Here is a 15,808-nt window from a genome sequence, read left to right as displayed (position 1 = left end):
CTGGGTGATCTCATTTACTCACAGGGCTTCAGTTCCATCTATATACTGATGGATCCCAAATTCATTATCTCCAGTCGTATTTCTCTCTCAACCTCCAGGGTTTTAAGCCTGGCTATTAGACGTTTCCAGTTGGACATCTGGGAGGCACGGAAACTGAACTCATTATCTAACCTATCCTTATTCCCACTATCCGGCTCTTTTCTCCGTTACCAGCGCTTCTCCATCTTGACATCATCCAAGACCTCTCCCTCACCTCCAACATCCAATCAGTCAACAAGATCCTTGCTGCTAAACATCTCTCACACCTATCCACCTCTCTGTCACCATTCACCACCAGCCTGGTTCAGACCCCATCATCTGTCCTCTGGGAAGTCTCATTTCCTCACTTTCAGTTGTATCCCCTACCCATCTATGCACTCCTTTAGAGCTAAGAGTGATCTCTCTAAAATGCACATCTGATGTATCAATCCCCATGTTCTAAAACCCTTAATAATTCTCCATTTTTCATACTATAAAGACCACATTTTTAACATATCTAGGCCCTTCATGACCTGATCCTTCTTACCTCTCCAGCCTCATAAGACTCCCTACCTGTCCTAGAGCAGGCAAACTTTTATTTCCCTGGCCAAACCCTCTTAACATTTTTTAAATAGGTTAAACATTGTAAATACGTTTTAAAAGATGCAAAAGGCAAAGCAGTAAAAAAGTCACCCACCATCCTTATACCCTCGTCAGAGTTCGTTTATCTCATGTGTCCTTTATAATTTTATATTAAATATTTATATTTGAAATTTTGATCCATGTGGAATTTATTTTTGCGTATTATCTTTCCAGTTGGCTACACATTTGCCTCAACGCTTTACAGAATAATCTTATTCTGGTGTGAAATCTCCCTCTATTATGTAGTGTATTCCCATTTGTATCTGAGTTTGTTTCTGGATCCTCTATTCCATTTCATTAGTCCATCTATTCATATGCTCTTACCAAAGTGTCTTCATTATTGTAACTTTCTTTTAATGACTGGTAAGCCTACCTCTCCCTCACTACTACTCTTTTTCTAGAATTTCCTGGCTCTTCTTACACTTTTATTTTTCCAAGTGAACTTTAAAGTCAGTGTGTCCATTCCAGAAATAGTCCTGTTTGTGGTTTTATTGAAGGACATATCAAATTTTTAGATTAATTTGGAGAATTATATTATAGCACCTATCACTGTTTTATAAATTGCTTGTGTACTTGTCTGTATCCATATGAGTTCCATAATGCTAGAGACTGTAGTTCACCTTTGTGTCCCTTATGCTTGGCACAGATTCTGGTGCACAATAGTTGCTCAATTAAATGTGGTTAAATGAATGAGTGACTGGATTACTGATTCCTTAAAGGCCCTATGTCCCAGAGTCAAAGTTGACCAAGATATTTCTTTAGGGCATGGCCTCATAGAAATAATAGTTATATTAATATATTAATATCTTGGTTATTAATAATTACACAATAATAAAGGGGGTTATATAGTTGAAAAACCAATGGCTTTGATTTGAGTTTGAATCTCAAGTCGGCTATATATGTTACTGTGACTTTGGACAAGTTTTATAACCTCTCTGAGGGTTTTTCCCCATCTGTAAAATAAGTATACTACCACCTACTGTGAAAAGTTGTCATATGACATGAAATAGCATTTGTAAAGCATTTCACATAGTGCCTGGCAGATAGCAGCTGTTCAATAAATGATAATTCTACCTACCATGTGACTAGTACCCATAGTAACCGCTTTTCTAGGACTCCATCTGATTGACACCAAAGGTTAGGAGGACAAGGGGATGGTCCTAAAAGTCAATGGTGCCATAGTTTTGTGGTGGAAAATGTTTGAAAACAGGACAGGGCTATATTTGAGGGAAAGAGAACTGGAAATAATCAATTTCTTTTCACCAGTGTTTTTCACATTGTGATCTGGGGATTGCCCTGAGGGTCTTATGAAACCCTACAGAATCCTGGGCCCTACCCCTGACCATTCAATCAGACTTCCCAGAGGGTGAAATCCCCAGATTCTATCAAGATCCTAACTAACTTTAGAATAAAGTTAGTTTTTCCAAAGTAGAAAAAATAATAAATAAATAAATAAATAAAAAGCACCAAGTTCCAAAGTAAAAAAATAAAAATAAAAATAAAAAGCACCAAGTTCCAAAGTAAAAAAAAATAAAAAAAATAAAAAATAAAAAGCACCAAGTTCCAAAGTAAAAAATAAATAAATAAATAAAAAGCACCAAGTAAAAATAAATAAATAAATAAATAAATAAAATAAAAAGCACCAAGTTCCAAAGTAAAAAAAATAATAATAATAAAAAATAAAAAATAAAAAGCACCAAGTTCCAAAGTAAAAAAAATAATAAAAAAATAAAAAATAAAAAGCACCAAGTTCCAAAGTAAAAAATAAATAAATAAATAAAAAGCACCAAGTTCCAAAGTAAAAAAAAAAAAAAAAGAATAAAGTTAGTTTTCAGGAAAAATAAATAAAGTAGCCTTGTCTGAAGCCTAGAAGCATGAAGGTTGTTTACAAACACTGTAATCCAGAGCGGTCTCCCCAATGAGGAGAGGTGAGACATCACTGTTGATCAAAGAATTAATCACCATGGCTGACTTGTGTTGCCTTTTCATCCAGCTATACTTCATTCATTCATCCATTCAATAGATGTCAGACACTGAACAAATTGAACTGTAGTCATAGTCTGCAAACGGATCAACGCTCTTCCCAAGGTAAAGTCAGGTCTTTGCTAGTCCTCAGCTATTCCAAAGACAGATGCTCCAACTTCTGTTTCTTTGGGGCTTGTAGCAACCAGCCCTGTCAAGTAACCATAAATAAACAGCTCCACAGTCGTTGAGCCAGGTGAACAAGGACAGGCTCTGATCAAATGGTCTGGTGAGGCATGGATCTTTGCAGAAAGTGGTGGGAGAGGGAGCTTTGGAGGTGGGTTAAGCCAAAACATCATGAAAGTTAGGAAGTCTTCCTCCCTCCTTTCCTTCCTTCCTTCTTTCCTTCCTTCCTTTTCTTCATCCATCAGCACTTTAAGGGAAAGATGATTATAGGCTAGTTAGCACTATATTAAGCATGGAAGCGACAAAGATGGAAACTGTTTCTGCCCTCAAGGAGCTCATGGTATGAAGGAGGTGACAGACACCTAAGCACCTGACATCACTATAGTATAACAAAGGCTATAATTGAGAAATGTACAAAGTAACGTATTAACACAGAGAAATACTTTTTTGCACAAGCAGCAAAGCATAATGAGCTCTGGAGTCAAAACATCCTTGGGCTGGGATCCTGGCATGCCACATTGCAAGATGGGAAACCCTTCTGAGCCTCGGTTTCCCCATTATTAAAACAAAGATTTTATTACTACCTAACCTACCTCATAAGGTTGCTGTGTGGATTAAATGAAGTAACGCCCTGCTAACCCACTTCAGTCATTCAAATACCACTGTCATGAGTTTGTCATGTTCATATAGCAATGATATTTAATACTCTTACTTATATTGATTCAACTTTTTTAAAAAGTCTCCAACATTATGAAAAATTTCAAACATTCAACATAGGTGAAAGAATTTTATGTGGAACACCTATAAACCCACCACGTAGATTCTACAGTGAACAGTTTTACTATATTTACTATACTTGCTTTATCATATTTCTCTCTCTCTCTCTCTATATATATATATATTCCTTTCTCCATCCATTAGCCATCTGATTTTCAGTGCATTTCAAAATAAGTTGCAGACAACAATGCACTTCCTCCTAAGTACTTCAGCATGCTATCATTTTTAGAGAGAGAGTACAAGCTTACATGTGCACATGCACGGTGGGAAAGGGGAAGAGGGCGAGGGAGAGAGAGAATCTTTTTTTTTTTTAAGATTTCATTTTATTTATTTATTTATCAGAAACAGAAAGCACAAGCAGGGGGAGTGGCAGCTGCAGGCAGAGGGAGAAACAGGATCCCCGCTGATGTGGGGCTCCATCCCAGGATCCTGGGATCATGACCTGGGCACAAGACAGATGCTTGACTCGGCCACCCAGGCGTCCCAAGAGAGAGAATCTTAAGCAGGTTCCATGCTCAGCACAGAGGCCAAGGCAGGGCTTGGTCTCATGACCCTGGGATCATGACCTGAGCCAAAATCAAAAGGTGGATGCTTAACCAACTGAGCCACCCAACCATCCCTCACCATGCATATCATTAACTAGAGTTCATATTTGTTTATAGTGTTTTTCATTTTATGTTAAAGTTACATAAAATGAAATGTGTAAATCTTAAGTGTCCATTCATTAATTCTGACACATGCATACACCAATGTAACCCAAGCCCCCATCAAGAAATGGAACATTAGCATCATCCCCATAAAATTCCCTCATTCCCCTTCCTGGCTAATCTCTGTCCCACCCCCACCCCAGGGGCAACCACTCTTGTGATTTTTTTTTTTACCATAGATTAGTTTTGCCTTGTTCTAGAATTTCATATAACTGGAATAATATGATATACACTCTTTTCTTTCTTTTTTTTTTAAGATTTTATTTATTTATTTGATAAAGAGAGAGAAAACACAAGCAGGGGAAGCAGCAGGCAAAGGGAGAGGGAGAAGCAAGCTCCCTGCAGGGCTCGATCCTAGGACCCTGAGATCATGACCTGAGCTGAAGGCAGACATTCAACTGACTGAACCACCCAGGCGCCCCTACACTCTTTTCTATAAGGTTTTTATCAGCTTAATGTTTGTGAGATTCATCTATCTTGTATCAGTAATTCATTCCTTGTTATGGATGAGTAGTATTTCATTGTATGAATAAACCACAGATTTAAAAAATCATTTTCCTATTGGTGGGCCCTAGTCTGTTTCTGGTTTTGCCTATTATGAATAAAGTCTCTATGAACATTTCTATATACGTCTTTTTATAAGCATGTGTTTTCATTTATCCTGAGTAAAATCCTAAGAATGGAATTGCTGGGCCAGAAGGTCAGTCTACTCTAGTTTTGTACAAACTGCCAGATCTTTTCCCAAAATGGTATACTATTTTACATTCCCACCAATTAAGAGTTGGTGTCTGGTGTTGTCAGTCTTTATAATTTTAGGCATTCTGATGCGTGTATGGTGTAACAATGTGATTTCAATTTGCATTCCTCTGATGACTAACGATGTCAAATACTTTTTCATGGGTTTACCCGCCATTTGTATCTCTTCCTTTATAAAATGCCTCCTCAAATCTTTACTCCATTACCCTTGTCTTTCTTTCTTTCTTTTCTTTCTTTTTTTCTTTCTTTTCTTTCTTTCTTTCTCTCTCTTTCTCTTTCTTTCTTGTTGGTTGCTTGGAGTTTATTTTCCACTTGGTGCAAGTCTCCCAGTTACAGGGTGTCAGGAAGGCTCGCGTGTGGAGCTTGGATAGTAAAGGGGGGGTTCTGCAGGGGAGACCAGGAAAGGCCGCTCCACCACCTCGGTGCACCTGGCCTTCACCCCATTTCTTAACTGGGTTGTTTACAAGTCTTTTTACTTTTTTTTTTTTTTTTTTTGCGAGAGAGAGAATGAGAGACAGAGCACATGAGAGGGGGGAGGGTCAGAGGGAGAAGCAGACTCCCCGCTGAGCAGGGAGCCCGATGCGGGACTGGATCCCGGGACTCCAGGATCATGACCTGAGCCGAAGGCAGTCGCTTAACCAACTGAGCCACCCAGGCGCCCACAAGTCTTTTTACTTTTGCGCTGCAAGAGTTCTTTATATATTCTGAACTCCAGTTCTCTATCAGATCTGTATTTCGCAAATCATTTCTCCTAGTCTGTGGCTTGCCTATTCCCAGCAGGGTCTTTTGACAAGCAGACATGGTGAAGTCTCATCCGTTAATATTTTCTTTTATGCTCTTTGTATCCTCTTGTTAAAGAAAAAACTACATATAACACTGGTTAAAGAACAAGGGTAAGGAAGACTTTATTTAAGGGGGACCTTGCAGTGGGGGAGAGAGAGGGACCTCAACTCTGAGAACAGCATGGCAATTTATAGCCAAGCAGCAGGGCCGGGGGGGGGGGCCCGGGGGGGGGGGCTGCGGGGGGGGATGGAAAATTACTCAGAGGAAACATCAGGGGCAAGGGGGGATTATTTCTGGCTAAACTCACTTTACAGGATAGTGACCGACGGCAGGCCAGGATGATCAGACTTCGCCTAGGGCAGTGGGGGATGAGGAAGCTGATCAGATATTGAGGGTGATCAGATCAGATTCTGATCCTGGCTAAACTGGCTTAACAGGATTCTTGCGAAAATTGAACAAGGCAGCTCTCGGCCTTAGCACCATCTTTTTGGAAACCTCTGCGCAAAGACAGCCAAGTGGAGGAAGAAGCGAATGCCCTGAAGTGTAAGAGAAGATGAGGCAGAGGCCCAGTAAACTGCTAGCTTACGCATTCATGGAGTCATAGGAGCAGAAATAAGGAAAGCCAGAGGCCAGGGACGATGGTATCAATGGTTGGACTGCATGCCTACCTTCTAGAGCTTGATTCAATGGATATAGGACATCCATCACCATCTGATCTCAACGCCCACCTTTGAGAGACCCGCATTGCTCATACCAAAAGAGTCCCTTTTGTGCTGGCTTCCACAGCACATATACTAAAATTGGAACCAGAACAGTCCCTTTTGGTCCTTTGCCCTGGAACTATGACTTTCGGGACTAACTGTTTCCATTTGTGGCTGAATGTAACACATGTACAATAAATCATCTCTTCTGCTGTCTTCGCCGAAGGAAAAAAAAAATTGGACAAGGCAGACAAGAACTCAGAAATCCCAAAGTCAGGGCCTAGTTGAAAAAGAGCTCAGAAGAGTCCGTCCAAAGTTTTGATTGTGGAGAGAATCTCCTGGTCACTCACTAAGAAACCTTTGCCAACCCTCAAGACAGAAAGCCATTTTCCCATGTTTTCCTTTAACAGTTTGTCCATGATCCTTCTTGAATTTTTTTGAGACAATCATTTAAGTATTGGACAGGGCAAGGTCATTTAAAAAGGGGAAACCTGGGGCGCCTGGGTGGCTCAGTCGTTAAGCGTCTGCCTTCGGCTCAGGTCATGATTCCAGGTCCTGGGATCGAGCCCCGCATCGGGCTCCCTGCTCGACGGGAAGCCTGCTTCTCCCTCTCCCACTCCCCCTGCTTGTGTTCCCTCTCTCGCTGTGTCTCTGTCAAATAAATAAATAAAATCTTTAAAAAAAAAAAAAAAGGGGGGAAACCTATCTGTAGAAATGTGTGTAGCTTGGTGTCACAGGCATCAGTACTCACAACTCTAGTCCAGGTCACGTACAACCGGGAAGAGGTGGTCATGCCAATCAAAATGCTTAAGAAACAATGAGGGAGTTACAGAGCATGATAGTCTCTGATTCACTGATCTGCATTTTCTGCAGTTGGGCCATTAGCCCAGAGCATCTGGCTGCTTCCCTGGTTACTAAGAAGTGAGTCTTCCGGTATTCTAAAGAGCCTTAAATAGTGCACACTTCGGGATGTCACTGAAATCATAGTCTCCTGCAGGCTTAACCGTAGTTATCTGCTGTGTAACGAAAGCTTCTGTAATGAGACCACCTTGTGTTCACTGTCGCAATACGTACTTTAAATGGTGGCCTTTTAATTACTAGGGTGAGAAGGTGGAGGTGGCTAGGCGTGATGAAAGCAACTTCAAATATTGTCCGGCATGTGTCTGTCAAAACAGAGACACCATAAAAAGGGCAAGAAACTGAAGACATTTGACCAAATATGTGTATTGGTAGAATTATGTTTACTGGGTCGCTGACAACTGCCATCCTTTTTTTTTTTTAATTAATTAATTTATTATTTGAGAGAGAGAAAGTGCTAGGGAGGGACAGAGGGAGAGAATCTCCAGCAGATTCCCCACTGAGCATGGAGCTCGACGCCGGGCGTGATCTCAAGACCCTGAGATCATGACCTGAGCCGAAATCAGGAGTGAGATGCTTAACTTAACCCACTGAGCCACCCGGGCGTCCCAGACAACTGCCATCCTATATGGAGGACCCGGTGTGTGTCTAGCACATAGTAGTCATCCTGTATTTTGGCTACTATGGACAAATGAGTGAATGAATACAAGAATGCAAGAAAACTCTTTCCCGGCCACTGTAAAGAGAGAGCAAACATGCCAAAGTGCTCGCTCCTCAGAAATTTCAACCCAAGAGATAGGCCACATGAATATACATTTGAAAATTCATATATAAATACTTCTCATAGAGCAACAAGTTTCTATGGATCATTATGTACTTATCTCCACTCCCTCTCCAAACTCTTAAAGTGTATAACTCTTAAAGGACAAAGAGAAGACTGGACAGGGAACAGAAGAACCATGCCAAACAGTTTTCAAAGATGGAAAGGAGGGGTGGGGGTGACTTTAGCACAGCAGAGGAAGCTGAAACCCAAGTGCTAGCTGAGCCAGTGGTTCCCAATCTTGGGCGCACATTAATGTCACCTGGGAGAGAAACAAATCGGAAGGCCTAGGTTCCACTAGGCATCAGTAGTTTAAAACTCTCTCTAGGTGTTTCAGCTCAGGTCATGATCTCCAGGGTCCTGGAATCAAGCCCCACGTCGGGCTCACAGCTCAGCACATGCTTGAGGATTTCTCTCCCTCTCCCCCTCCCCACTTAAATAAATAAATAAATCTTTTAAAAAAAATCTCTCTGGGTATATGGCAGTCGTCAAAAACTTAAACATGGAGTTACCATATGATTCAACAATTCTACTTCTGGGTATATACCCCAAAGAATTTAAAGTAGACACAAACAGTTATGTGTGTATCTGTCTTCCTAGCAGCATTGTTCAGAATAGCCAAAAGGTGGAAGCAACCCAAGAGTCCATCAGTGAATGGATAAACAAAATGGGATATATCCATACAACGGAACATTATTCAGCCTTAACAAGGAAGGAAATTCTGACATGCTTCCCCACTGGGGAACTTGGAAAACTTTATGCTAAGTAAAATAAGCCAGATATCGTAGGATTCCACTTACATGAGGTACCTAGAGTAGTCAAATTCATAGAAAGTGGAATGGTGGTTTTCAACAACGAGAGCTGTGGAGAGGGACACAGAAGAGAACTGATTAATGTGTGAGGAACCCTGGGAAAGTGGACTTCCTGAGAAGAAAATCTGGAATCACCAGGAAGGGCTGAGGAGTGGAGCAAATAGGGAGTTTGGGTGAAAGTCTGTATATGGAACGGCTAAGATCCTTAATCTCTATCTCCAGTCCCACAGGTGAAAGATTTGTTGGAGAAACTGGATCTGTGAGGCCCCTCCAATTCCAACTGGGTGGCCAAGGGCTTTCAGAATAGCAGTGGGGATTAAACAAAAGTCTGCATGTTGAAAAGTGGGGTCACCAATACCCTTCCTCCTTCTTCTCCTGCTCCCACGATGCCAGCATCGAGGGGATATCCCAGGCAGGAGATCTCAGGATTTTTCTATGGAGAAACTGAACGGCCCAAGGAGTCAGGGAAGATGGTGACCCACAGATATAGACCTTTGGAAGTTCCCAAATGAAAAGGCTGGGTCACCGTTGGAGAGCCCACAAGGGAGTTCACTAGTCAACAAGCCTACCCAAGAACAGAGCTTCCAATGGCCTTTAACCTATTAGAGGGAAAAAAGGCAATGCTTGGAGAAGAACACTTCAGAAACAACAATTATTTTAAAGAAACAAGAGAAAAAAATGGTATCCATAAAACTAGAACAGGTTGTAACGACAAAAAAAGCAATTGGGGCACATGAGAAAACTGAAACCCAAAAGCCAACAAAAAAGTGGAAAGACAGGGCACCTGGGTGGCTCAGTTGGTTGGGTGTCTGCCTTTGGCTTGGCTCGTGGTCCCAGGGTCCTGAGATCGAGCCCCGCATCGGGCTCCCTGCTCAGCGGGGAGTCTGCTTCTCCCCCCCAATAAATAAAATCTTTAAAAATAATAATAATAAAAAAACTACTAAGAGGAAAGTGCCCCTAACCTTTCAGAGAGGGAATTGCACAGTGTCAGAAATAATAAACTCTTCAGATCAGGCAGACATGTCCCTTCAAATTGTAGGAAAGCCTCAGTTAGAAGTTAGTCTAGAAAAGGTGGGTAGGTATTTTTAAAAGATGTCTCTTCCTTGAGCTACAAACAAGTGTCTCCCCCCGACCGCCGTGTGTGAACATGTTGACTTCCAGCAGACACAAAACTCCCTGAGGACAGGGGCCCTATTTCATGTTTTCATTCACAGCTGTCTTGCATGTACTATACTAAGCTCTCTCAAAAAAACATGTTGTCGGGGCGCCTGGGTGGCTCAGTTGGTTAAGCAACTGCCTTCGGCTCAGGTCATGATCCTGGAGTCCCTGGATTGAGTCCCGCATCAGTCTCCCTGCTCGGCAAGGAGCCTGCTTCTCCCTCTGACCCTCCCCCCTCTCATGTGCTCTCTCTCTCTCATTCTCTCTGTCTCAAATAAATAAATAAAATCTTAAAAAAAAAACAACATGTTGTATGAACCTCTTTGTCTGTACTCTCATGCATCAGATTGCTAAACTTGTGTTCATAGCTCTCACACCTAATTATTTTGTTTTATTTTATTTCTTTATTAAAGAGATTTATTTGAGAGAGCACAAGCAGGGACGAGGGGCAGAGGGAGAGGGAGAAGCAGACTCCTGGCTGAGTAGGGAGCCCGAGGTGGAACTCTATCCCAGGACTCCAGGACTCCCATGACCTGAGCCGAAGGCAGAGGCTTAATGGACTGAGCCACCTGGGCACCCCTCTCATACCTAATTTTAGATTTAGAATTTCCTTAGGGACTTTGATTTAATTGAAGCCCAACGGGGTCCTCCAGGGGTCTCAGCTAAGTGTCATTGGAATGTAGGGGAAACTAGTAGTGTTTCAGTACAAGAATGAGTTGAGAGTTCCTTGTCTTCTCTATTAACTCTGGCTGGAAGTTGAGAGGTACAGTGCATTTCCTTGCTTCCATGTAATGGAAGTAAAAAAGGGAGGAGGAAGGGGGCACCCGGATTTGAACCAGGGACCTCTTGATCTGCAGTCAAATGCTCTACCCCTGAGCTATACCCCCATGCCCTAGTATCCTTCTCTTCCTTGTCCACTGAAGGTGACTCAGTACCATCAGGTTCCACCCACACTGGAGCTCTGGAGAGCTTTGTGTTCTAAAGCTCCACCTTCTTTTGTATCCATCATCTGCTTTGCCTCTTCTCTTGGCCACCAATAAACTGGGTGGGGACACTTGAAAAATGACATCCTGGAAACTAGCTGAAAAGGAAACTGACAGAGCACCAGCGGAGAAAATGTCCACGAGCACTGTGTCAGAATTACCATGGTAGAATCCAGAGGCTAAAAAGCAACCCTAGATATCCCCTTGTTCACTGCCCTGACTCTTGATGGACTGAGGGTGGAAAGGAGAAGGAAGATGTCAGTTAGTTGGGCTGGGACGACTCTCAGGAAAATCAGGAAATCCTTCTCAGGGCAACCAAGGACCATCTCTTTGGACAAACCGCCTGCTCCTTTCTTGATGGGCAAACGGCAGCCAGCTTCTAGCCTGGGGCACTGCTGCTCCCTGAGCTTTGTGGAGGCTGAGGTGAGCAGCGTCGTTCCTTCTTCTGACACGGGCCCGGGAGAACGGAGGCCTCCTTTCAAGCCTGGCACTCGTGGGCATGGAGTGTAAGGGAGCAGGTCTGAGGACGCCCTCTCTCCTCCCACCTCCTCTGCAAAGGCTAGAGAAGCTGAGGGTGGAGACACTAGCCCCCCCTCCCACACACACCTCAGGAAAGAAACAGCACACTTGGAAACACAAATAACATCATTGTTTATATAAAAATAGCATTAAGAATTCATCTAAACATCCGTCTTCTATTCAGGTCAAGGGGTGGGAAGGGAAGAGATGCTGTTAGAAGAGAGGGAACGGGGTGACCTCTCCAAAGACAGACGGGCGCTGGCGGAGGGCTGGGGTGTTTCGGCGATAGCCAAACCGACCATTGAACCCCTTGATCGTTTTCAGTTCAGCATTGTAGTGATCATGCCCGGTCACCTGCTGGAGGGAATGCCCTTGGGGGCAGAGAGAGAGGCCTGAGCCCCCATTCAGCCCCCTCTTGCTTTGCCCCTGCTCCCACGGGGCTGGTATAGAATGTGCTCCCCATGTCCCAGCTGAACCCTCCATCCTCAAACGTCTCAAGCCTCTTGATTAAAAGCCAAGGGTTGATGAAGGGCAGGAGACAGACAGCTTTCTAGAAACCAACCCGCACACCAGGAGTAGCACACAGGAGGAGCGTGAATGCTATGTGCTAAGACAGGAGGGGACAGAAACTTCTGGGCTTGGCTGAACTTGCCTTGCTGCCAGGAAGACTGCAAATATTTCACCCTTGCTTCTGACCCATGTGGAGAAAATGGATGAGCTCAATTTGGCCAAAGGGTGCAAAGGGTCATGTGACTAGGGTGTGACCAAAGGGCGTTGGGGTTGGGGTGGGAGGAGGGTTCACACTGTCTGAAAAACCTCTCTCAACCCTTCCTTTCCTGTTGCTCAGTTGGGCCTGGAAAAGGAGCAGGACACAGCCTGTTCAGGGAGCAGGGAGGGGAACATGGGCTTTCGAGTTGGAAAGAGTGGAATTCCGATCCCAGCTACCCTCCTCAGCCAGTCACCTCACCTCCCTACACTTGTTTGCCCCACTGGAGCGCGGGGAGAGCGTGAGCGTAAAACCCACCTGACCTACAGCAGGTGCTTAGTCCCTAAATAGAAGGAGCATGGTGACACCATCAGCTCACGTCTGAGAAGAAAAGGTGGGGACAGAGTCCCAAGGCCTCTCCCCCACCCCCCCAAACCAGGGCTCCCTGTGGCCTGATTTCTCTCTCTGAACTGGGGACCTCACACCACTCTTCCAGGGGGATCCACGTCGAGGCTGAAAAGCCAGGTGGCACTTGCCTGCCCCTGCCCAGTTTCTCCTGTTCAGGTATCTCTGTCCTTCCCCAAAAACGTGGAAATAATCCACTATCCAGCCGTCTCTTCCTGTGCCACCGTGATCCTGAGGGTGAGGGAGAAAACACAAGACTGTCAGCCACCATGCTGAGAGGTGCACATGCAAAACTCCCTTTGGGCTTGTTGCAGGGGGAGAGAGCTGAGGTTCCAGCCAGGGGTCGCCAGGCCAGACAGATTAAATATGAATACATATTAAATATGTAGTGACCTATTGCCTCTCAGGGAGAGGCAGCCTAGGTGCGCAGTTAAAGGCTCAGGGTCTGCTGCCAGACAGACTGGTTACTATCCCAGCTCTGCCACTAACAAGCTGTGTGACCCTGGGCCAATGACACAGCTTCTCTGGACCTCAATTTCCTCCTCAGTAAAAGGAGGGTTGCTGTCAGATTTAAGTGAGATAATTCAAATAAAGGGCCTGGCAGAGTAAAGATTCCTTTTTTTTTTTTTTTAAGATTTTATTTATTTGAGAGAGGAAGAAAATGAGCAGGGGGAGGGGGAGCAGGGGGAGAAGCAGACTCTCTGCTGAGCAGGGCACCCCAGGTGGGGCTGGATCCCAGGACCCCAGGATCACAACCTGAAGGCAGACGCTTAACCGACTGAGCAATCCAGGCGCCCCTAATTTACTTTAAAAATAAGCAATATCATGGGGCTCCTGGCTGGCTCAGTCCGCACAGCATGCCACTCTTGATCTTGGGGTTCTGAGCTCAAGCACCACGTTGGCAGCAGAGTTTACTTAAAAACAAAACAAAAACCCCATTATCTTTATGTAAATAATAAATGTAAAAATGACAGTTGTGATGATTAAACCCTTATAAAATGGAACATAGGGGCACCTGGGTGGCTCAGTCGTTAAGCGTCTGCCTTCGGCTCAGGTCATGATCCCAGGGTTCTGGGATCGAGTCCCGCATTGGGCTCCCTCCTGGGCGGGAGGCCTGCTCTCCCTCTCCCACTCCCGCTGCTTGTGTTCCTGCTCTCGCTATCTCTGTCTCTGTCAAATAAATAAATAAAATCTTAAAAAAATAAGATAAAATAAAATGGAACATAGAAAGTTTCCAAACTGTGCACACCGTATTATTTTCAAGCTTTTAAATACTCAAGTTTTTCTCTTTTTTCCTCCCAGACTCTGGTTCCTTTGGTCATAAAAATTAGGCAAGTAGAGAGCCCCCGTACACACTCCGGCATGGGACATACAGACAGGTCCATACACATACAACGCACACACCCAAACACCAAGACCACACACACACACACACGTACACACACACACACACCCCAAGATTTGTTCACAGAATAACCCCCATTAACCCCGCCTGTCCCCTCCCTATACCACTGTGACGTATGTACACAGAATAACCCCCATTAACCCCACCTGTCCCCTCCCCATACCACTGTGACATATGTACACAAATACTGAAGGCCAAAGTGTTGGGGAAAGTAGCAGCCATCAGCAAATAGGGACAGGATCTTTGATCTGGGTAGGACTCTGCTGAGGAGAGGCAACACCCACGAGGGAAAAGGCCGGGGGAGAAGCGAGGTCCGCAGAGGTTTGGGAAGTTTCCTTCCCACCTGCTCACAGAAAGTCCCATCGAGCGAGCCCCCCGCCCCCCGGCCCCGGTAATTGTGACATCACCAAAGGAGGGCGCCCCGCCTGGAGGGTCTAGGCGTTGCTTTGTCTCGTTCGCTGAAGTCACAAGGATTTTCGCGCTTTTAGAGAATCTGCGGGTCCGTAACGTCAAAAAGGACAATGAAACCGATTGGTTTGGCCGAGGCGGGCTTCAAGCCCCGTTCCCTAAGGTTTGCAGAAACCCCAAATGAGATCGCTCTCAAATTCGGGGGTGGAAAGTGATTCTGTGAGCTCAGGGAGCTCAATCCGGGTCCGCGGCCTGCGCTAGTTCCCTTTCATGGCGAAAGCCGAGGGGGCGGGGGCGGGAATGGGGAGCCCTCCCGAGCGCTAAGATGCCCGGATTTGCGAAGTCGCGCCCCTCCACCAGGGTCAATCTCTGCGGGGACAGCCGGTGGGATCGTCCGGGGCGCTCTTCTCATAACCTGTTGGGTTTTCCGCAGAAGGGGCGGAACCACGCGGCTCTGGAAGTACCGGCGGGCGTGGTGGTCCTGCTGGGCGTTGTAGGGCGGAATCGCCGACCAGAGCTTGGGCCTCAGGAGCTCATAGGCGCGGCCCTTGGTGCTCACCGCCACGCCGTCCAAGACGAAGCTCTTCTCCAGCCGCAGAGGACACTCGCACAAGTGCGACATCCCAACCACTGCAGCCTCCCAGGGCCCTTCTGGTGGGAGTGGAGGGCCCTAGCTAGCAGGGGCTCCCCTGCGCATTAGTCGCATTGTTACGTGGTGCGGTGTCGAAGACTCCTGTGACACAAACCGTACCGTCCCACCCAACAGGGTAGACTCTCAGGCCTGTGCGGCGAAGTCACTCGCAAGGCCCTGAGGCGAAGGGTGACTAAGAGGAGACCATGCAGGAGGCATTGGATTTTGGAGAGGGTATTACTGAACTTTGGCGGTGCGAACGCAGGCCCACTCCTCCTCCTCCCCCCTCCCCACCTTACTGTATACATTTACCAAACTCAGTTCCGGGGAAGAGCTCGTACCCAGAATGGGTCAGAAAGAGTTCAGATACCATCTACTTCCGACTCTCATTTTTCGTAATTCTAAATTGAAGCTCAGAAACATTGGGATATTCCCTAAATCCATTTAGTGGCAGATCCAGAACCAGGATTCAGGTCTCCTGACTTCCACTAAGTCCACTTAAAGCACTTCTCCCCACCTAATTGTTTTCATCAGCCGGTACTCCTCCTCCTCCTGTTTAAAATTTTTTTAA

General features: G+C 45.2%; 1 protein-coding gene and 1 non-coding gene across 2 annotated transcripts; both read right to left on the bottom strand.

Annotated features, from left to right (window-relative positions):
• Nucleotides 1-10,995: 10,995 nt before the first annotated feature.
• Nucleotides 10,996-11,067, bottom strand: TRNAC-GCA. Its single transcript has one exon. It is a non-coding gene; the product is annotated as a tRNA-Cys (tRNA).
• Nucleotides 11,068-11,790: 723 nt separating this feature from the next.
• On the bottom strand, nt 11,791-15,228 carry CUNH17orf98 (chromosome unknown C17orf98 homolog). The gene is made up of 3 exons (XM_032429113.1): nt 15,022-15,228; nt 12,925-13,024; nt 11,791-12,053 (listed from the first exon to the last, which is right to left on the bottom strand). The coding sequence occupies exons 1-3, from the start codon at nt 15,226-15,228 to the stop codon at nt 11,896-11,898; spliced, it is 465 nt and encodes a 154-aa protein (XP_032285004.1). The 3' UTR covers nt 11,791-11,895.
• Between the last annotated feature and the right edge of the window lie 580 nt (nt 15,229-15,808).

This window comes from Phoca vitulina, unplaced genomic scaffold (genome assembly GCF_004348235.1).
Source record: "Phoca vitulina isolate PV1807 unplaced genomic scaffold, GSC_HSeal_1.0 scaffold40, whole genome shotgun sequence".
Lineage (NCBI taxonomy): Eukaryota > Metazoa > Chordata > Mammalia > Carnivora > Phocidae > Phoca > Phoca vitulina.
The sequence above is the reverse complement of the archived record's forward strand: the minus strand, read 5'-3'. Positions and strand labels throughout refer to the sequence as shown.

What these genes read in the sequence shown, in the direction of transcription:
- CUNH17orf98 (XM_032429113.1), bottom strand. Translation starts at nt 15,228, where the DNA reads ATGTCGCACTTGTGCGAGTGTCCTCTGCGGCTGGAGAAGAGCTTCGTC. An exon ending in TTCTGCGGAAAACCCAACAG is followed by an intron (nt 13,025 to 15,021) that starts GTTATGAGAAGA and finishes CCTCACCCTCAG; the next exon opens with GATCACGGTGGCACAGGAAG. An exon ending in GAGAAACTGGGCAGGGGCAG is followed by an intron (nt 12,054 to 12,924) that starts GCAAGTGCCACC and finishes TCTGCCCCCAAG; the next exon opens with GGCATTCCCTCCAGCAGGTG.